Source organism: Scyliorhinus torazame, chromosome 11 (genome assembly GCF_047496885.1).
Source record: "Scyliorhinus torazame isolate Kashiwa2021f chromosome 11, sScyTor2.1, whole genome shotgun sequence".
In the NCBI taxonomy this organism is placed as follows: Eukaryota; Metazoa; Chordata; class Chondrichthyes; order Carcharhiniformes; family Scyliorhinidae; genus Scyliorhinus; species Scyliorhinus torazame.
In genome coordinates this window covers 33,022,882-33,045,149 of record NC_092717.1, presented here as the reverse complement: position 1 = coordinate 33,045,149, position 22,268 = coordinate 33,022,882, and the positions used below count along the sequence as shown (strand labels likewise).

The window sequence follows — 22,268 nt, the reverse complement described above, 5'->3', positions numbered from 1 at the left end:
GGTGGAGTCTCTAATAGTGTCTCGGTGGAGTCTCTAATAGTGTCTCGGTGGAGTCTCTAATAGTGTCTCGGTGGAGTCTCTAATAGTGTCTCGGTGGAGTCTCGAATAGTGTCTCGGTGGAGTCTCTAATAGTGTCTCGGTGGAGTCTATAATAGTGTCTCGGTGGTGTCTATAATAGTGTCTCGGTGGAGTCTATAATAGTGTCCCGGTGGAGTCTATAATAGTGTCTCGGTAACGTCTCCCTATAATAGTGTCTCGGTGGAGTCTCTAATAGTGTCTCGGTGGAGTCTCTAATAGTGTCTCGGTGGAGTCTCTAATAGTGTCTCGGTGGAGTCTCTAATGGTGTCTCGGTGGAGTCTCTAATGGTGTCTCGGTGGAGTCTCTAATGGTGTCTCGGTGGAGTCTCTAATGGTGTCTCGGTGGAGTCTATAATGGTGTCTCGGTGGAGTCTCTAATAGTGTCTCGGTGGAGTCTCTAATAGTGTCTCGGTGGAGTCTCTAATAGTGTCTCGGTGGAGTCTCTAATAGTGTCTCGGTGGAGTCTCTAATAGTGTCTCGGTGGAGTCTCTAATAGTGTCTCGGTGGAGTCTATAATAGTGTCCCGGTGGAGTCTATAATAGTGTCCCGGTGGAGTCTATAATAGTGTCCCGGTGGAGTCTATAATAGTGTCTCGGTAAAGTCTCTCTATAATAGTGTCTCGGTGGAGTCTCTATAATAGTGTCTCGGTGGAGTCTCTCTATAATAGTGTCTCGGTGGAGTCTCTCGATAATAGTGTCTCGGTGGAGTCTCTAATAGTGTCTCGGTGGAGTCTCTAATAGTGTCTCGGTGGAGTCTCTAATAGTGTCTCGGTGGAGTCTCTAATAGTGTCTCGGTGGAGTCTCTAATAGTGTCTCGGTGGAGTCTCTAATAGTGTCTCGGTGGAGTCTCTAATAGTGTCTCGGTGGAGTCTCTAATAGTGTCTCGGTGGAGTCTCTAATAGTGTCTCGGTGGAGTCTCTCGATAATAGTGTCTCGGTGGAGTCTCTCGATAATAGTGTCTCGGTGGAGTCTCTCGATAATAGTGTCTCGGTGGAGTCTCTAATAGTGTCTCGGTGGAGTCTCTAATAGTGTCTCGGTGGAGTCTCTAATAGTGTCTCGGTGGAGTCTCTCGATAATAGTGTCTCGGTGGAGTCTCTCGATAATAGTGTCTCGGTGGAGTCTCTAATAGTGTCTCGGTGGAGTCTCTAATAGTGTCTCGGTGGAGTCTCTAATAGTGTCTCGGTGGAGTCTCTAATAGTGTCTCGGTGGAGTCTCTAATAGTGTCTCGGTGGAGTCTCAAATAATGTCTCGGTGGAGTCTCTCGATAATAGTGTCTCGGTGGAGTCTATAATAGTGTCTCGGTGGAGTCTATAATAGTGTCTTGGTGGAGTCTATAATAGTGTCCCGGTGGAGTCTATAATAGTGTCCCGGTGGAGTCTATAATAGTGTCTCGGTAACGTCTCCCTATAATAGTGTCTCGGTGGAGTCTCTAATAGTGTCTCGGTGGAGTCTCTAATAGTGTCTCGGTGGAGTCTCTAATAGTGTCTCGGTGGAGTCTCTAATAGTGTCTCGGTGGAGTCTCTAATAGTGTCTCGGTGGAGTCTCTAATAGTGTCTCGGTGGAGTCTCTAATAGTGTCTCGGTGGAGTCTCTAATGGTGTCTCGGTGGAGTCTCTAATGGTGTCTCGGTGGAGTCTCTAATGGTGTCTCGGTGGAGTCTATAATGGTGTCTCGGTGGAGTCTCTAATAGTGTCTCGGTGGAGTCTCTAATAGTGTCTCGGTGGAGTCTCTAATAGTGTCTCGGTGGAGTCTATAATAGTGTCCCGGTGGAGTCTATAATAGTGTCCCGGTGGAGTCTATAATAGTGTCTCGGTGGAGTCTATAATAGTGTCCCGGTAAAGTCTCTCTATAATAGTGTCTCGGTGGAGTCTCTATAATAGTGTCTCGGTGGAGTCTCTCTATAATAGTGTCTCGGTGGAGTCTCTCTATAATAGTGTCTCGGTGGAGTCTCTAATAGTGTCTCGGTGGAGTCTCTAATAGTGTCTCGGTGGAGTCTCTAATAGTGTCTCGGTGGAGTCTCTAATAGTGTCTCGGTGGAGTCTCTAATAGTGTCTCGGTGGAGTCTCTAATAGTGTCTCGGTGGAGTCTCTAATAGTGTCTCGGTGGAGTCTCTAATAGTGTCTCGGTGGAGTCTCTAATAGTGTCTCGGTGGAGTCTCTAATAGTGTCTCGGTGGAGTCTCTCGATAATAGTGTCTCGGTGGAGTCTCTCGATAATAGTGTCTCAGTGGAGTCTCTCGATAATAGTGTCTCAGTGGAGTCTCTCGATAATAGTGTCTCAGTGGAATCTCTCTCTATAAAAGAGTCTCGGTGGAATCTCTCTCTAGAATAGTGTCTCGGTGGAGTCTCTCGAATAGTGTCTCGGTGGAGTCTCTCGAATAGTGTCTCGGTGGAGTCTCTCCATGAGTGTCAGGGTGGAGTCTCTCTCATAGTGTCTCGGTGGAGTCTCTCTACAATTGTGTTTCGTGGGAGTCTCTCCCTACAATAGTGTCTCGGTGGAGTCTCTCTCTGATAGTGTCTTGGTGGAGTCTTTCTCTCTCTGTAATAGTATCTCGGTGCAATCTCTCACTGTAATGGTGTCTCGGTGGAGTGTCTCTCTATAATAGTGTCTCGGTGGAGTCTCTCTCTATAATAGTGTCTCGGTGGAGTCTCTCTCTACAATAGTGTCTCGGTGGAGTCTCTCTCTATAATAGTGTCTCGGTTTTGCTGCTTTAAAATGGAAATGTCAAGTGTTGGGGCAGAAGATAGCTTAAGAGACTGCCAAAAGATCTCTTTAATGCTAAAATGACCAATTTCCAGCAATTCTTCATCAGACAGCAGCAAAAACGTGTGTCCATTATGTCACATTGGCAACATGAATGAAACACCCAGAATTTAGATATGCCCAGCAGCCAAACTGAAGTGGAAAAGTTCAAAAGCAATTTTAGTGAAAAACAGGATGTAGAGAAGAGATGCCCAGTGGTACCACCCTGCATGGTCGACAGAATGAAATTGAGGGCAATGGGAATTTTCACACGTTAAACCATGCTGAACATGAAGTTCCTTGCAGGAGTTTTTGTGCATGTTCATGACATTGGTTGGATGGATGAGAACAGAGGGAAGTTGTGGATTAGTACTGAGTTGAATAGGTGTGCCGGGGCCTACAGAAAGAACACAGCCTCACTGTAGGACATGTTCAGATTCTATAAAACCAAAACGATATAAGAGGCACCTGCAGAGAAGTAATACCCAAATTAGTTATATCGGGGGGCGGGGGTCTAATGTCCATCGTTCAACCTTTGGATGAATGCCTCAATGAGCCATTCAAGAACCATGTTTACATTGAATGGAATAGGTGGCTAGCTGACTGAGGGGGATAAAACCTTCACAAAGACTGGAAATGTGTGTGCTGTCCTGCTTGATGTTTTGTTGGGCACGGTGGCACAGTGGTTAGTACTGCTGTCTCTCAGTGCCAGGAACCGTGGGTGCCTGTCAGTGTGGAGCTTGCACGTTCTCCCCATGTCAGAGAGGGTTTCCTCCGGGTTCTCTGGTTTCCATCTACAGTCCAAATATGTGCAGGTTAGCTGGGATAACAGGGTAGGTGCTGTTTCAGTGGGTCGGTGCAGAATCAATGGGCCGAATGGCCTCCTTCTGCACTGTAGAAATTCTATGCTTCATCAAATTGTGGAATCCTTTTAATTCACAAACTAACAGCAGTTCTTTTGAAAAATATGCACAATCTAATTCATTGGCTGGAGAGGAAGATGACTTGTTGTGAAGGAATAATTCTGAAACAAAGAGTGGGGTTACTGGGTTATGGATAAGTTGGAAGTGTGGGCATAAATGGGGTGCTCTTTCCAAGGGCCGGTGCAGACTCGATGGGCCGAATGGCCTCCTGCACTGTAAATTCTATGAAAGTGCGAATCCTGATCCAGAGTGGGATCCTTTCTATGATGCCACAGAGTGACTCAGAATTAATTTGATGAGTTATTTGTGTCGGATGCTAAAGAATGAATTTCATGGTGTTAAAAAGTTTTGATTGTGATTAAAGTTATTCTTGTGGAATTCATTTATTTAATAAAATGTCATATTGATTTAATTTGCATTGCCATTTTTTTTTCACATTTCAAAATGGCGACCACATACACCAATGCTGCTGTTCACATGTCATACTCTGCGTGTAGATTGACCCTTTTTTTTGGGAAGGATTTTTTGAGGCTTCAAAATTTGAGTTGTATGCTATGATCTACGGTATAGATTGAGAGATTGACCCACAAAATAAATAATTGGTTTCTCTGTGTATTTTCTTGCGATATGGCCCTTTCAATCTTCCATAATTTCATGCATGAGATTAACGTCATGGGCGGGATTCTCCGGTCTCCGACGCCAAAGTTGTGTTCGCCGATCGACCGGAGAATCCCCGTTTGCAACAAAATCGGGGGCGGAGCTGCTTTCTTGATGCTCCGCTCCCTCTCTCCGAAGCAGCACACTCTAGGAGTACGCCGCACACTGTATCAATGGCCTCAGGACATTACCTGAGGCCCACCCCTGATGCTCCACCCCAGACTGGACGGGTTCCCGACGGCATCGGTCGCGTGTGCTACATTTTGTCGGGAACTCGGCGTGGTGGCTGCGGACACAGTCCAGTGCCGCCACAGTCAGGGGAGAGCCGATCCGTGGGCAGGAGAGACTTTGACAGGGGCTTGGGACACTTGGGGGGGGGGGGGGTGGTCAAAGGGGGGGGGGGCACTTTCGCAGGCTGGGTTCGCATGCGGCAGGCGCCATGTTGCATGGTTCGGCCGCTGCAAGCCACCGTCATGCGCGGTCACGGACCCGGCAATTCTCCGGCCCCATATCGGCAGCTAGATCAGGATGCTCTACGCTGCCTGCATGCTAGCCCCCACCAAATTGAGGATTGATGGCCGTTTTGCGATGATTCTTCAGCTGTAAAACACCACCGTTCCCACGCTGGCGCCAGTACATAGCTTGAAAATCGGAGAATCCAGCCTCATAGCTTTAACATGGGCCTGGTTGAGGGCTGATAACACTTGGATGCAGCCAGATGGGGAGCTTTCATTTTCAGCATTTTCATTCAAAACTATTACTGTAGCATTTATTGCCAGATCACACCTTGACCTGACCCCTACGTCTTTGACACTTTTCCCCTTCTTTGCGGAACTCCCCTTGCTTCTCACTTCTGCAGAATCAGCATTCTGTATCACCTTCCCACATTGAATAAAAATGTTTTCATCAAGCTATCTTCCACTTCTTTCCTCAGTTTCTGTACTAACCTACTTTTCAGCCTCTATTTCCATCTCGGCTTATCATTCTCTCTTGCCTCTTGTTCACTGCCCTCTTAATCTCCCTAAATATTCATCTCCACATAAGTTCCCAAACTCGTTCATAGCCACACCTTCCTCTTGCATGTCTCATTCTATCAGTCACTGATATGGCCATCTCTTTTTGTCTTTCACTACTTTTCTTTTGCTGAATAAGTTTCAAAATTTTGCCATTTTTAGTTTAATGGCATGTATTTTTCCATTATTTTAATAACAAATAAGCTAAAATTGTCCCCTTTTATCTGTTCTTCCTACATGCTTAATGTGGTGTTTGACCGATTGCTTTCGAGCTACAACTAACAGTTGTACACTTTGTCACCTGCAAGCACCACATCAATGCTTTCTTTTCAGCATCCCAAGCTCCAAATCTTTGGAAACCATGCTTCCTGTTTTTTTGTCTTGCACTGAACCTCACTTTCCCATCAATCCACCCTCCCTGATCTCTACAGGCTCCTGTCTGTGTATAGAATTTAGATTCGTGGTCTGGTTTCACAAATTCCCGCTGCGGTATCAGCAGCATCTTTCGCCACTTTTTCTCTCCTGTCTTTCCTTTCTGGTCTGCAGTGCATCGCATCCCTCCCTCCATTCCACTTTCAGATTGCTGTGCTCTCTCTACCACTCTCTCTAGCCTTGGTACAACTCCCTACTTTCAAAAATGTCCCCAAAACCTAATTCTTCAGCTATGACTGATCATTTCCTGATTCTGTTTTTCTACTCTTTGGCATTTGTTTCGATGCTGTGGAGGAGTTAAATTCATTAAGTTTGAAGGTGTTCGAAATGTATGTTGTTGATCGATGTTGCCCTGCCCGTTCCAAGAGGGGAACCAATCGAACAAGCCATACAGTGCATTCCAGGGAACTGATGCATGTGCACAGGCAGGCAACAGGCACTTTGACTACATTTTAACATCAACATTACTAAATGATTTATTTTGAGTTTTTGTCTGTTTTTAACAATGATGTTCCTATGTTTGGACCTCAACACAGGAATTCATGCTCCAAGACTCATTAACTTCAACTTTGGAAATGCAGATATCAAACGTTTAGATAAAAATCTGAATATACGCTTTTGACATAGTAAATGTTGACTTTACTTAAAAATAATTCATTTGAACTGTACCTGAAAACAGCTTAGCTTTGGTTTGGCACAAGACTTCTTCCTCAAACCTACCCTTGGGCTTGTCTGCAAACATTGCAAGTTGATATGAAATAATTTAAACCAACCTTTTTATAGAGATGGAATACTAGCTTTCTTACTCCAGGTATTATGTAATGTATCCAGTGTAGATTTTGCTGCCAAATGTTATTCTGTACAAGCAGAAGATCTTGGCAACTGAAGTTAGAGTAATTGAGCGTTTGGCATTGGAACAACACATTATCACGCATGCAAGGTTTTATAAGATGATTATGTTTTAAACTGTCTCCTTTAATTAAAGGCAAACTGGAGTAGTAATGAGGGGCATGTGAACTAGTTCTGCCCGGTGATAAGCCCATGTACCCTGGTGGCCAAGGGGCCAGGTCCAAGCCTTAGTGTAAACAAGGTGCAAACACAAAATGCTGGAAAAAGTAGCAGGCCTGGAAGTATCAATAGAGCGAGAAAAACAGAGTTAATATTTTGACTTGAATATGACTCTTCAGAACTGATTCTGAACTGGCTCTCTCCCACCGATGCTGCCAGACCTCCCTGCGTATTTCCTGCATATTGTGTTTTTAATGCAGATGCTGGAAATCTGAAGCATTTTGCTTTAATGATGCAAGTTTCTAGCACCTGGAGGCAAAGGTAAAGGCAGCTAGCATGAATTCTGCCAGACCTAATGACTCAGAGGCCCTGCAACAGCGTGCGTGAATCTCGGAGAGTGAGCGAGACAGGAAAATAGCAGCTGCTTTCAACAGTAGAAGAAAAAATACTTGTTTTCCGATAGCTACAGGCGGGATTATGGTGGAATCTTATTCTCTCAAACCGACAGGATCTGTGGTAATTTAAGGACTCTGCAAGATTCAACCTGGCATGGTCTGGGGATGGAGATGCCAGATTGGGCCTTGCTGCTCAAACTCTCTCTCTGAAGATCGAGGGAAACTACTTCCGACAGACACTGGACATTATGATTCAGTAAAATGCTGAGAAGTGAGCCTGTCAGAAGTTGGAAGTAACTTTGAACTGGCTTAGAACTGAGAACTTAGAACAGCACAGAACAGGCCCTTCGGCCCTCGATGTTGTGCCGAGCATCTTCTGTAACCAAGATCAAACTATCCCACTCCCTGTCTTTCTGCTTCTGTAAAGACAACAATTTTGCCGAGTACAGTGTGTATAAACATGGTAAGGGATTCTTGGTTTAAGCTATAATGGGATAACTATTACGTGGCTTTATGTATTGGTTGCCTACTAAGTAATGTTGAGTCAATGTTCTTAGTGTGATTGTTACAGTAAAAGCATTAAAATCTTGTCTGATCACTTGAGTCGGCCACTGGGAATTCAAATCTCTTTAAAAGTTATGGTCTCGACAGGGATCATAGCAACATGAATGTGAACAGGAGTAAAGTTTTACCCAGGTACAGCCATCATACAATTATATGGAAAAATTATTTTGGATTAATCCTGCTCTGAACTGAAGAGCTCTACTGAATAGTAACAAATACTGAGATGTCCAAGTTCGGGATTCATTCTGATAATGTGAAGGTTCCATAAATTCAGATTTGTAGAGCCCTATTTCCCATATTTTCAACCTCTTGATTTGATTCTGAAGGTGCGTTTGTATTGTGTACATGCCTTGGGAAGCGATCTCTTTGTGTCTCCCTTGTTTTATTTACAGTCCGAGTAGGCCCTGCTATGTCATGTTGGTGGTTCAGTTACTGAATCAATGGAAAGAAGGGGTAGTTGCTCATTGACTATACTCCTACAATATAAAAATGCCAATTGGATACTTTTGCACTGCAATTGATCATCTGGAAAAAAACTTAATTGCCCTAGTGGACCTCAACTTTTACTCTTTTTCTTTATTGTAGGTCACCAACTGGTGGAAATTAGAGTTCGAGCACTGAAGAATATTTTGTGCAAAATTGATCATGGTTTGATTTCTGTTATTGATTTGGCTCAAGAAAAGAGCCTTTTCATTCGACTATTTGAGTGGTTCAACTTTCCAACTGTTCCAATGCAGGGAGAAGTACTCTCACTATGCAGTCGTCTTGTAAAGGTAAGTTATTTGTCAGAACACTTCCTTCAGTCTGTTGAGTGTATTAAAAGTCTTACTTAATTGCGGTGGGTATTGGAAAGCAAAATGAATGCTATTATCCGTAAACCATTTATTTTATAGCCACCAACTCTGTTTGTATATCAAGTAGAATCTATGAATATTAAGGCAAGAAAAATAATCCTGACATGGTTTCCCAGTGTCAAGCAAGTGTGAATGTTGAACTTAGGTTGGCTTAATTAATGTTCTTAAATTTGGTGAATTATGTAGTCAGTAGAATAGACTCTGGAAGATTTACAATATGTTGTGAAATGCCTGTTTAGCTGTTATGAGATATATTTCTGCTTAACTTCAGTTAATTCCAATTATTTTCTAAAATCTTAGGAAAGGACCTTCAGTGTAAATCACAGAATTGTTACGGTGGAAGAGGCCATTTGCCTCATCATATCTGCACTGGCTCTTGAATATGCAACTCGCCCAGTACTATTCCCATGCCTTCTCCCTGTAATCCTGCATATTCTTTATGTTGTAAAAGGTGTGAAACGTGTATAATCCACAATGCCAGAAAAAAGCAGAGAACGTAGAGGTGAAAAGAAACCCTACAATCATCCCAAATAAGCCCAGAATTCCTCAAAATTATGAGTAATACCCAAATGACTTGCCCCTTTGATTATTCTTGGTTGCTCTGTATTTCCAGCATAATATTTTCTTTAAAAAGCAAAACCTCAGCAGAAAACGATAATTAAAAAAAAGTTTCTAATGCCAGCAGCCACTGATATCGAAAATGTTGCCTGCACCTCCTCTCAATCTTGCCATCCATTCCGCGCACAGCATCCTCTGCATCTATGGGTCTACAGATTCTACAAAAGTTCATCCTGGAGGGTTCTGTGCTGTCCACGCATTCCTCAAAGGGCCGTATTAGCTGAAAGCTTGTTTCAGCACTCCCCTGTCCCGACTGCGCTCCAGAAACACCTTCTTCACCCTTGGGGTCTTGCTCGCCTATACAAACCCCACAATACTCCTGCTTACCCGCTTGAAAAAAGCCTTGGGGATTAGGATGGGCAGACACTGGAACACGAACAAGAACCTTGGGAGGACCGTCATCCTGATCGACTGCACCTTACCTGCCAGGGAAAGTGGCAACACATCCCATCTCCTAAAGTCTTCCTCCATCTGGTCCACCAACCGTGCCAAATTAAGCTTATGCAGGGCCCCCCAGCTCCTAGCTACCTGGATACCAGGTCTCGAAAGCTCCTCTCTGCCCTCTTCAACGGCAGCTCCTCAAGCCCCCTTTCCTGGCCCCCCGCATGCACTACAAAGAGCTCACTCTTCCCCATGTTGAGCTTGTAGCCCGAGAAGTCCCCAAACTCCCTAAGGATCTGCATAACCTCCGCCATCCACTCCACTGGATCTGCAAAATATAACAACAGGTCATCAGCATAGAACGACACCCGGAATTCCTCTCCTCCACGGACCAACCCCTTCAGTTCCTAGACTCCCCGAATGCCATGGCCAGCAGCTCAATTGCCAGCGCGAACAGCAAAGGCCCCCCCCCCCCACCGAGGGCATCATAATCATGTTGAGGAGCCTCCGCACATTCGCATTTAACTGCCTGCCCTTCACGAACTCCGTCTGGTCCTTATGTATCACTCTCGGGACTCAATCCTCGTAGCGAGGACCTTCGCCAGCAACTTGGCATCTATGTTAAGGAGCGACATCGGCCTATACGAACCGCACTGCAGTGGGTCTTTGTCCCGCTGGAGAATCAACGTGATCAGCGCCCGAGACAGCGCCCTTCCTCCCTCGCCTCATTGAAGGTTCTCACCAGCAATGGGCCCAACAGATCCACATACTTCCTATAAAATTCAACCGGGAACCCATCCTGTCCCTTGCCCGCCTGCATGCTCCCCAATCCCTTAACCAGCTCCTCCAGCCCCATCGGGCCCCCAGGCCAGCCACCTGCTCCTCCTCCACCACCCTCGGGAACCTCAGTTGATCTAAGAACCGCCGCATCCCCTCTCCTCCCTCCGGGGGCTCTGACTTGTACAGGCCCCCATAGAAATCCCTAAATACCTCATTTATTTTATCCGTACTCCGCACCCTATTTCTCCCCCCCCCCCCCCCCCCCCCCCACCATCCGATTCCTCCAATCTCCCTCGCCGCCTCCCTCTTACGTAGCTGATGCGCTAGCATCCGACTCGCCTTCTCCCCATACTCATACGTCGCCCCCTGCGCTTTCCTCCACTGAGCCTCTGCCTTCCCCGTGGTCAATAAATCAAATTCCACTTGGAGGTTCCGTCGCTCCCTCAGCAGCCCCTCTTCGGGGGCCTCTGCATAGCTCCTGTCCACCCTTATTGTCTATCTCCCCCACCAACCTCTCCCTCTCCATCCTCTCCGTCTTCTCCCTGTGAGCCCTAATTGAAATTAGCTCTCCCCTAACGACCGCCTTCAGAGCCTCCCAAACCACACCCACCTGCACCTCCCCATTATCATTGGCCTCTATGTATCTCTGAATGCACCCCCAGACCCGCCCACAAACCTCCTCATCCGCCAACAGTCTCACACCAGGCGCCACAGCGGGCGCTGGTCCCTCTCCTCCCCCAACTCCAACTTCACCCAGTGCGGGGCGTGGTCCGAAATCGCTGTAGCCGAATATACCGTTCCCTCCACTCTTGGGATCAGTGCCCTACTCATCACAAAGTAGTCTATCCGTGAATAGGCCTTATGTACATGGGAGAAAAAAGAGAACTCACTGGCCTGGCAAACCTCCACGGATCCATTCCCCCCATCTGGTCCATAAACCCCCTTAGCACCTTGGCCACAGCTGGCCTCTTACCCGTCCTTGACCTGGATCGGTCCAATGCTGGGTCCAGTACCGTATTAAAGCCCCCCCCCCCGCCATTATCAAGCTCCCCGCTTCCCGATCCGGGGTCCGATTCAACATGTGCTTCATAAACCCTGCATCGTCCCAATTCGGGGCATACACATTCACCAGTACCGCCGGGGTCCCCTGCAACGTACCACTCACCATCACGTATCGACCCCCATTATCCGCCACAATACTCAGCGCCTCGAACGACACCCGCTTCCCCACCAGTATTGCAACCCCTCTGTTCTTCGCATCCAGCCCTGAATGAAAGACCTGCCCTACCCATCCGTTTCTCAACCTGATCTGATCTGCCACCTTCAAGTGCATCTCCTGAAGCATAACAATGTCTGCCTTCAGTCCCTTTAAGTGTTGAACACCCGGGCCCTCTTGACTGGCCCATTCAAGCCCCTCACATTCCATGTTATCAGCCGGATCAGGGGGCTACTCTCCCTCTGTCTAGCCCCCTTGCTCCCCCCATTGCACTTCCGTAAGTCAGCTGACTCCTGCTGATCCCGGCTGCTCCTGCCTTTGCCAACGACCCCCCCGTGTGGAGTCCCCATCCCATCCCCACGCCGATGTGAGCATCTCTCCAGCACCGCCCCTCCCCTCGGGGCCCCCTCCCCCCTTTCCTCAGCGTGGGAAAACGCCCGTGTTTTCCACCTGGGCCGGCCCCGCCCCCTATGGCACAGCTCCTTTCTCCTACAACCTCACCCCAGTTCCCCACGGCCCAGGGCCTCCTGCCCCCCTCCCCCTTCGCTCACGGGGACCGGCCCCTGCAAAACAGTACCGATGCCCACAAACCCACATATCACATCCACTCACCCCTTCCCACTCCCCAGCTTTCCCACACAAAAATGAAAAAAACAAACCCAACCCCACATCAAACCCTTAGTTCAAGTCCAACTTCTCGTTTTGTATAAAGGTCCACACCTCATCCGGCGTATCAAAATAATGGTGGCGGTCTTGAAACGTGACTTACAATCGCGCTGGCTGCAACAGCCCGAACCTCACCCCCTTTCGGTGGAGCACCGCCTTGGCCCGGTTGAATCCAGCCCTCTTCTTAGCCAGCTCTGCACTCCAGTATTGATAAATACGGATCTCCGTATTCTCCCACCTGCTGCTCCGTTCCTTCGCCCATCTCAGGACACACTCCCTGTCCATGAAGCAGTGAAACCTCACCACTACAGCCCTTGGCGGCTCATTGGCTTTAGGCCTCCTTGCCAGGACTCTGTGAGCCCCATCCAGCTCCAAGGGCCGCGGGAAGGCTCCTGCGCCCATTAACGTGTTCAGCTTTGTGGCTACATATGCCCCAACGTCGGACCCCTCCACCCCTTCAGGGAGACCCAGAATCCGGAGATTCTTCCTCCTCGACCTATTCTCCAGGTCCTCAAACTTTTCCTGCCACTTCTTGTGCAGCGCCTCGTGCCTCCACTTTACCGCCAGGCCCAGAATCTCATCCTCGTTTTCAGAGGCTTTCTGCTGCACCTCTCGGATCGCCCCCCCGTGGGCCTTCAGGGTCTCCACCAGCTTTTCTATCAACGCCCTCATTGGGGCCAGCATTTCTGCTTTCAACTCTGCAAAGCAGCTTTTCAGGAACTCCTGCTGCTCCCGCGACTGTTGCGCCCACGTTGCCTGGGCTCCACCCGCTGCCATGTTAATTTTCCGCATGCGCTCGCCTCTATTCTCCAAAACCACTTTTTTACTCGCTCCACTCCATACAATGCTGGGGGAACTTTACTGCTGCCTTCCCACACCGGGAATCGTCATCCAAGTGCCGCTGGGGCTCCTCAAAAGGGCCCAAAAGTCCGTTTTTGGTGGGAGCTGCTGAACGTGCGACCTACCCAGGCATAGCCGCAACCGGAAGTCTTTCAGGAATATACCTTGTCAGTGCCTGAATCATCTCCTTTTTTGAAGGTAGTCCATTGATCAGCTACCATTTTTCCTGACTCCAATTTATTTGACCTAAATATCTTTGTACCCCATTGAAGGTTGGCTTAATTTCCCCCAGTTATTTTTTTCCTTACTCTGGGCTGTTCTTTGTCCTTTTCTATAGTCAGTCTGAAACATATGATATAATGATCACTGTTTCCTAAATGTTCCCCTATTGACATTTGATCTGCTCCACCCAGCTCATTCCAAAGAACCAGATCTAGCAGTGCCTCCTTCCTCGCTGGACTGGAAACCCACTGCTGAAGAACATTTTCCTGAATCCATTCTAGGAACCCCTGCCCTTTGCACTACTATCCCAGTCTATATTTTGGACAATTAACGTCCCCCAATATAATACTTTATAGTTTTCGCACCCGTCTGTAATTACTTTGTGAATTTGTTTCTCTACATCCTTCCCACTCAATGATGACCTATAGACTACAATGAGCAATGCAATTGCACCTTTTCGTTGCAGAATTCTAGACAAATCGATCTGTCCTTGATCCCTCTGGGACACCCTCTATTTCCAGCATGGCAACACTCTCCTTTATTAATACTACCACCTCTCCACCTTTTCCTCCTTTCCTATCTTTCTGAACACCGTGTATCCAGGGATATTTAACACCCATTTCTCTGTACAGTGACACCATCACACTTCCACTTGGCAATCTGCGCCTGTAACTCACCAGTCTTATTTACCACACTCTGTGCATTCACATACTAAGTAAAATACAAAGTATATATAAAGTAATCCTGATTTGAGACTCTATAACCATCTACTTTACTCCTACCCCTATAACATATCCCCGACTCCAGTGCTATTTATTCTCCCAATTCTGTGCCCCTTGGTTTTCCTCTCTAATATTATCTCTGGGTTCTCACATCCCTGCTGAGTTAGTTTACACCCTGTCCCACTCTGTTCACTGGCAACACACCCAGCCTGTAACAGGCCCCATCTGCCTCAGAGCTAGTTCCAATGTCTCAAGAATCTAAAGCCCTGCCTCTTGCACCATCGTTCCAGCCATATTCATTGTCTTATATTTTTTTACCTCTGCTGATCCTGCTTGCTAATTTTCCACCACGCTCCCTAAATTTGGACTTCTTTCTACTTACACCATTGGTATCTATGTGGACCAGTACTACTGGCTGTTTTCACCTCCACCCTTGCGGTGCTTTGCATCCATCAGTGAGCTCCTTGACACTGGTGCCAGGGAGGCAACACACTATCTTGGATTTGAGGCTGCGTCTACAGAAGTGCCTACTGCACAGTTCTGTACTGTCCAAATCATCCAAGGAGTGGCAATCACCATCAGATTTGTCACTCCTCTTCTATTTTCTTACCAACTGCCAGACTTCCAAAGCGGACCTCTTCAGAAACATGGAGCATATCTGTTCTGAGAATCCTTCCTCGTAGTTCAGGGTTGTTGGAGGATGCCAAATTACGCTCCATTTTTATGGCACTCTCTGCTCTCTTTTGGTAAGTCTTCATTAGGGAACACACTGAAAAGCTTTGGGAAATTTAAATAGCTTTTCAGTGTGTTAATGCATGAATGTGATGCATTAATTTCTATTTCAGCAAATTCCAGGTCAACTTAATCATTGTAAAGCTCTTAACTGGACACTGTAGCATATTTCTTATTGTAGAATTTTGACATTGTACTTCTGTCAAGTTAGACTGTAATTATATAATGAGGAAGAAAAGATCTGAATAGTAAATCTAATATTTGTTTTTAATTTAAAGTATTCTTCAGTAGCCCAACTATTTCGCGAAATTGGAGCTTTAGAATTTCTAGCACAGCTGCGACCCAATGTAGAGCCAAAGCTACAAGCATGCATCGATGAGGTTATGGATGATCTGTTCAAACTGCCTGATACTATTGTTGATGCACCAGCTATTGCTTATCAGTCACATCCTCTGATATCCAATGGGGACAAAGGTAACCTGAGCAAATTGATGTTAAACTTACAGACTCTAATACTGGGAGAATGCAGTCATGTTTTGTCACACAAGATGAACTGTTTTAAAAGGTTTGTTTAAAATCACTAGCTTTCGGAGTACTGCTCTTTCCTCGGGTGAAGATTCTCCTGAGGAAGGAGCAGTGCTCCGAAAGCTAGTGATTTGAAACAAATCTGTTGGACTTTAACCTGGTGTTGTAAGACTTCTTACTGTGCCCACCTCAGTCCAACGCCGGCATCTCCATTTCAGGTTTTAAAAGGAGCTGACTGTGGATAGGTGTGTTACATTTCTTTCCTATTGCCGTGTGTATGTGTTTTTAAAATTATAAATTGGTGGCAGCCTTGGGTGTAGGAATTTTTCATATCACCAGGCTTTGAATGTATATTGATGCAGGTAATGAGGGGTTCTGAATATGCTTTAAATATACTTTCCTCTGGGTATACAAAGTTTTTTTTAAAAAGCAACATGAAAGTAAACCTTGGTAATACTTGAGAGCAATAATGTACGGCACCAGTGAGATCTACACATAACAAGCAGATAATAAAAGCTGGAATAGAGATTTCTCAGTTGAAGTTCCACATGGGCATGTCTCCTGTTGGAATAATCAACTTTCACTCAAAAGGATGTTGCAATTCTGAAATGCAACTGACAAATTCAGATTAGCCTTGCATATGTACTTGGGTTCAATGGTTCCCAACCATTCCCATATGTGGATCCCATCCATATTCCTTACTTTTTAAAGTAGACTTATTACCCAATAACTACTTTTACAACGACATAAACCAGTAGCTAAAGTTGCCCACTGATTAGAAGCCTTTTCTGTGGTGTTTTATGTCTCCCTTTGCTCACAGCCATCAGGGAAAGGCTGCCAGACAACTTCACCTGAGCACCTCAAACTAGAGGACTCCCAGTGCAATGATATGTTTCGCAATTCCTGGGACAAATTAATGAAGTACTTATTGTATTAGCCTTTGGGGAAATCGGCTTTAATAACTAGTGCATTAGCATATTAATCATCACTTACTAAGTTTTTGTTTTAATCCTGTGTGAATAAACTTGGCTTCAAGGACATTTGACAAGTATTCTTTTGCCAAATACTTTCTGTGGAAAGGATTGCTCCCTTGTAAAACAATTTAACCCTTGCTATGTACAGCAACATGTCTGACAATTCTCATGGACAGCAGGAACCACCTGCACATTCTCCAACTTTGCTCAGTACAATCACTGCCCTTCTGGATGATGAAACTCCATTTGTTTGGTGTATCGTTTGTGGAGAAACAATGTGGTTGACAATATTTCAAGATGTGACGAGGATACATTTATGATGAGATTTAACCAGTAGCTAGGAAACTGAAACTTGCATAACCACCTTTTACACCTAGTAATTTGAAGCTATTCACCTAGAAGTGCTAGAAAGACCTTCTGCGGGATGCTTGAGGTCTCGATGAATGGTCAAAGACCCTTTGTTAGTGAAGACAATCTACCCTAGTTTAATAATGAGTGTCCCCATTTTTGGCAAACACTCAATTATAATGCAAGCAATTGGCACATTGTGTGGAATTTATCCTCCCAGGTGATAACATCCACCATTATATTTTCCTGATGGCAGGATCTGCCATTAAGAATTCCAATGATAAGCTGCAAAGAAAGTGCATTTTACCATCAAATCAAAATTATTTGCTGACTGACATTTGATGCATAAAGTAAAAATCGACCCGTTCTGCCATAATTATCAGTCTTGTCTTGCCCAGATTATCGATTGTCGAAAAGCTACTGGATGTTCTTTCAATGATTTGCGAGACTTGCATTTAATCTGAGTTTGAATGTGAGATTTTAAAGTGTCGTTTATTGTGGTACCTATCCAACTTTCTAAAACATTTTCTACAGATGTGCCACCTGTAACATTGGAAGAGGAAGAAACAGCGGTTGGTTACTTTCAGAGAAGTTACTACAGTCAAGTAAAACCAAGCAAAATTCTGCCGCAGAAAGCATTTGGTGAGTTGTCCAGAATATTACGTGCTTAATTACTTTAAGATATTATTTCCAATTAGAAGATTGAGCCTTGAACATTGAGATCCCTACATTTTCATCTGCTTCTAACTACTTCAGTGGAAACTCTTAGCAGAAGGTACAAGGAGGCTCAGGCTCAAAGTTGAAAAAGCCTGGGTTCAGAACACAGTCATGGAAATGATGCCTGAGTTGTCAAATATTGCAATGAGAAACTTAAAAGTCAGGATATTAGGAGAGATACGTTGCATGAACAGAGCCTCATTTTAAGATATTTTGTAGATAGTCACATATGTGACTACCTGTTTTATATAAAACCACTCTGAGCAGGTTGGCAATTTGTTTTGCTAGGTTTCTGGCATCTGTGTTATCACTGAAATAAAGAATTAACACCTGTTCATGTACTGGCACACAGTTGTAAGCACTGTTTCAGTCTCGAAGTGGAAAACAAATAAATGTTTCTGATTAACTGTTTTATGTATTGTTATTATTTATTGTGCTTTCAAAAAAAATGCATATAAAAGCTGTCAGTGTTTTTCCAATACAGTAAAATCAATAACTGAAGACCGTACTGTGCCTTATATGGAGGCTGATGGAAGAGAAAGAAACTCCCTCAATTTTCTCTCTTTTTTTAATCATGGATCATTTTAATCCACGCAGAAAGGCTTTTGTAATTGCATCTGAATGAAAATGCATTCCCCATCCCAGGCCTGAAATAGATGGTACAGAAATAGGAAAACTGTGAAGGCGGCACAGTGGCTAGCACTGCTGCCTCACCGCTCCAGGGACCCGCGTTCAATTCCGGCTTTGGGTGACAGTGTGGAGTCTGCACGTTCTCCCCGTGTCTGCATAGGTTTCCCCGGATGCTTCAGTCTCCTCTCTGAGTCAAAGATGTGTCGGTTAAGTGGATTGGCCATGCTAAATTGGCTCCTGGTGTCCAAAAATGTTTGGTGGGGTTATGGGGATCGGGTTTAGAGGATGCTCTTTCCAATGTTTTGTGCAGACTCGATGCGCTGAATGGCCGCCTCCTGCACTGTAGGGATTCTATTCTGTGAACCATGAATGATCTTTTTGTTGAGGTGCTGTAGAACGTATTGAACGCATTCACAACATTTAATTATAGATGAATGCAATTTATTTTCACTCCAGTTTCAAGGTTTTTATTTTTTTGCTCTTAGTTAATGATGCAGTGAGATGTCTGAAGTATTCCACCTTCCCTTGGTTGACTCTGACTGTGACTGACCGACATGTTCTTTTATCAAATGAGAGGTAGGTCACAGTAGGTTTACATTATTACATTAGTAACATTGATAAAATAACATTTTCATAGTTTAAACTTAAAAATGTACATTTGCCATTTTGTTATCAAACAAATGGCATTTTATTGTGTTTGCTTGTTTGTGTGTGAACCACTAAAACGATGCACTTTAACCAATTTACTCTGCCTCTGGCATATTCAGGAGGAAAGTATTATGATCCCAGACCAGACACCAACAGTGGCTAGGATACTGGACCGACACCTCAATGTTTTAGTTATTTTAAGACTGTGTGGAAAGAATGATTCGTACCAGAAGTGATTGCATGAGAAAATAGGGATTTGATATTTTAAAACGTTATTATGAATACAATATTAAACTTTTTAACTTCACACCTGAAAAGAACAGCTTATAATTATCCCCTAACACTATTCAATTCTCCATTAAACAACAAGGAAAGAAACATACAGCTTTCAATCTAGTTTAAAATCAGCAGGGCAGAGAGCAGTACTTGCTTTGCAAAACAGATGTCGGCCCTGGTTAGAACCCTTGCAGATTCTGGCTGAATATCTTCAAATAGCTGCTTCAGCTGTTTTTTTCAGCTCTTCTTTACCTTCAGACAAGATTACTTTGCTTTAAAATAATATTACTCATTTTATAATTAACATACTGGGGGGAAAAACTGCCTTTACTTGTTGTCTCTGCGGTAGCCAGATTAGACCTCTTCAAAAGTGTTCTCAAGTGTTCTTGCTGAATCCTAGCTCCACCCAGCAATGACATCATCACCCCAAGCTGAAAAACAAATAAACTTTCCAGGGACGGAAAGGACATGAACTCCCGAGGGATTGTCCCACAGTGCATTAGCCCAGACTGTAAAACACATTCCTCTGTCAATTTCATCTTCTGGCTGCTAAAAGCTCCCAGGACCCGCAAAACAGAAGCACTGTGGTCAATCATGCTCTAACCCCAGGCTTTTAATAATCCAATTTTCCTAAAATTCTCCATTCGTCACAAAAGATCTGGGGCTGGATTCTCCAATAATGGGGCTATGTCCCCATGCCAGCGTAATAACGCTGGCGTTTCACTGTGGACTTTCCTAGAGAAAGTCCTGAGTGATTCTTCCATCAGCAGGGCCCTGGAGTGGTTCTCGGAGCTCTGACTGCGGATACGGGGCTGCGCACTTCCGGTCGGTAGTCCACGCATGTGCACGGCAGCGGCCTGCGGCGTCCGGCCCGTGCGACATGGTGGACTCGCACCACGGACCGTGATGGAAGAAGTAGGCCCCCTCCCCCAAGATCGCGCGCACCCGCGGATCGGTGCCGCCAGATCATTTGCCTGGCCGTCCATGAGGGCACCCCCCCACCAGGACGGCCATGGACTGATTCCGCAGCCGCCACCCGACGTTCCTGACAGCCAATAGGTGGTTAGGACCACGCCGTCGGGAACTCAGCCAGTTGCGCGTGGAGAATCGCGGGGAGGGGGGGCCCTCTGTCAATGCGTATTTCGCGCGTGATTCATGTGCGAGAACTGCGGGAGCAGTGCCTGTCAAAATTTTGGGGTTGACGTCCATTCTCCGCACCCGTGCCAAACGCGATTTTGGCGCGTTGGCTCGGAGAATTCAGCCTCAGGTGCCTAATGATCATGTGTTTTACTCATAGTTTTCTGATTCCATTCACTAAAATTCATCCTTGAAGTGCATTAAGGATCCAAAATAGTGTGATTGAAATAATGCATTTCTTGCGTTGTTTCACATTATCATCAGCTAAAAAGTATGAATTCAGAATTGTGAAATAAATGTAAGACAACAGTTGTATCCATTTTTGAAAATGTCTTCTGAAAGGAGTGCAGTATTCCAAAAAGTGCATGTTTTGGGTTAAATACTCCCTCTTAGGTTATCCAATTCTGATCAGCTCACCCCATCTTGACACCATTATTTGCTTTTCACCTCTTAAGTTGTGGTGAACCCTGTGGTGTTGCCTCCTTGGCAGGCATGAGTTATTAGTAAAACCCACTGAAACCAAGTAATCATTAAGGCAATAAATTGGCAAAAGAGAGAATTGAAGAAAAAATAATATACAGTATTGTGGATATTATCTGCGTCAATGTGTTCTTGTCTTATTGGAAATGTAGCAAACCGTGCAAAATATTCACTCGTTATTCCTGCTGCAGTTACTTAGCTTTGGCCAAAACTTCCCAATATGGTGACAGCATTCCTAATATTGCACCAACTAGGATTTGCATTTCAGTAAACTGGATATTGTACATTAGTTGCCTCTTGTTTTGTGGCACACAATTATCTTCATCAAATGAGTACGGTTTCTGTTCGTATGGATGAGTGTAAATTATTATTATCTATACCCAATTAAAAGATGCAGGAGTGAGAGTGCAAACGCTCAAGTGTTCTGCACCTCCACACATGCCAGCCAGTTCCAGATACCCACGCCCTCTGGGTGAAAAAGTTTCCCCTCACATCTCCTATAAATCCCCTGCCTATAGCCTTAAAATGTTCCCCCCTGGTGATTGACCCCTCCGCTAATGGGAAAAGTTTCTTCCTATCTATGCCCCTCCATAATTTTATACACCTCAATCAGATCCCCCTTCATTTAGCCTTCTCTGCTCCAAGGAAAACAACCCCAGCCTATCCAGTCTCTAACTGAAACCCAGCCCAGGCAACATCCTGGTAACTCTCCTCTGCACACTTACTAGTGCAATCACTGTGGCGATCAGAACTGCACACTCCAGCTGTGGTCGAACCAGCATTTTATACAGCTATAATCATAACCTCCCTACATGTGAATTGAAACAGAATGTGTTTCGGTCTTTGGTCTTCTGCAAACCAGAATAGACACTATCCACCTGAGGATAAATCAGTGTGCTGTTAAACCAAATTCTGGAGGTATCTGTAAAAATAGATTTGAGCTTCTACACAATACTGTTCTTGTTGCATATGCATTTCTTGGACGATCTGCCCAAACTCAGAATATTTTGCAGGGAAAACATTGAAAAAGTAAACGTTTCATTTTTTGAAATAGTTCTCTGGAAAGCAGCAATCGTACCTTAGTTCACAATACCTGTGAGCTTCTACAAGATGTTATCCTGCAGGATTTTCCAGCTGAGATCTTCCTTCAACGCCCAAAGATTGTACAGGTAAGAAATACATTGTCATATATTGAATAAGATGAAAAGCAAATTACTGTAGGCACTGGAATCTGAAACAAAAAGAAAAATTGCTGGCAAGTATCAGCAGGTCTGACCGCAGCTGTGGAGAAAGAACAGAGCTAACGTTTTAGGATTGGCTGACTCTTCGTCAACACTGGTGAGAACTGGAAACAGGATCAGAATTTATACTGTTATGGGGAGTTAGGGGTGGGCGTGGTGGAGCAATGAGGCTGGACAGAGGACCCGTGATAGGTGCGGGCGAGGGAAAGATTGACAAAAATGTTGTAGACAAAAAGGACAAAGGGAATGTAAATGATGGTGATCATGCCTAAGAAGGGTGCTGACAGTGGCATATTGAGATCAGAATATGTTAATGACAGAACAAAGGTAAGCAGTGTGTCAAAGGAAAACCTGGAACAAGGAATAGATGACCCTAGTGTGGGGGTTGGGGGGGGGGGGGGGGGGGTAAGGGAAAAACAGATCAATGGAAGAAACTAAAATACATTTATAGAA

General features: G+C 45.1%; 1 protein-coding gene across 4 annotated transcripts in view; it reads left to right on the top strand.

Annotated features, from left to right (window-relative positions):
- Positions 1-22,268, top strand: part of rttn (rotatin) — a 294,394-nt gene that overhangs the window by 12,865 nt on the left and 259,261 nt on the right. For all 4 annotated transcript variants that reach the window (XM_072467133.1, XM_072467134.1, XM_072467132.1 and 1 more), the window contains exons 2-6: positions 8,394-8,581; positions 15,118-15,313; positions 17,221-17,328; positions 18,519-18,609; positions 21,629-21,743. In XM_072467133.1, the coding sequence (XP_072323234.1) occupies positions 8,540-8,581; positions 15,118-15,313; positions 17,221-17,328; positions 18,519-18,609; positions 21,629-21,743 (552 nt within the window). In that variant the 5' untranslated portion in view covers positions 8,394-8,539. The remainder of the gene's footprint in view (positions 1-8,393; positions 8,582-15,117; positions 15,314-17,220; positions 17,329-18,518; positions 18,610-21,628; positions 21,744-22,268) is intronic.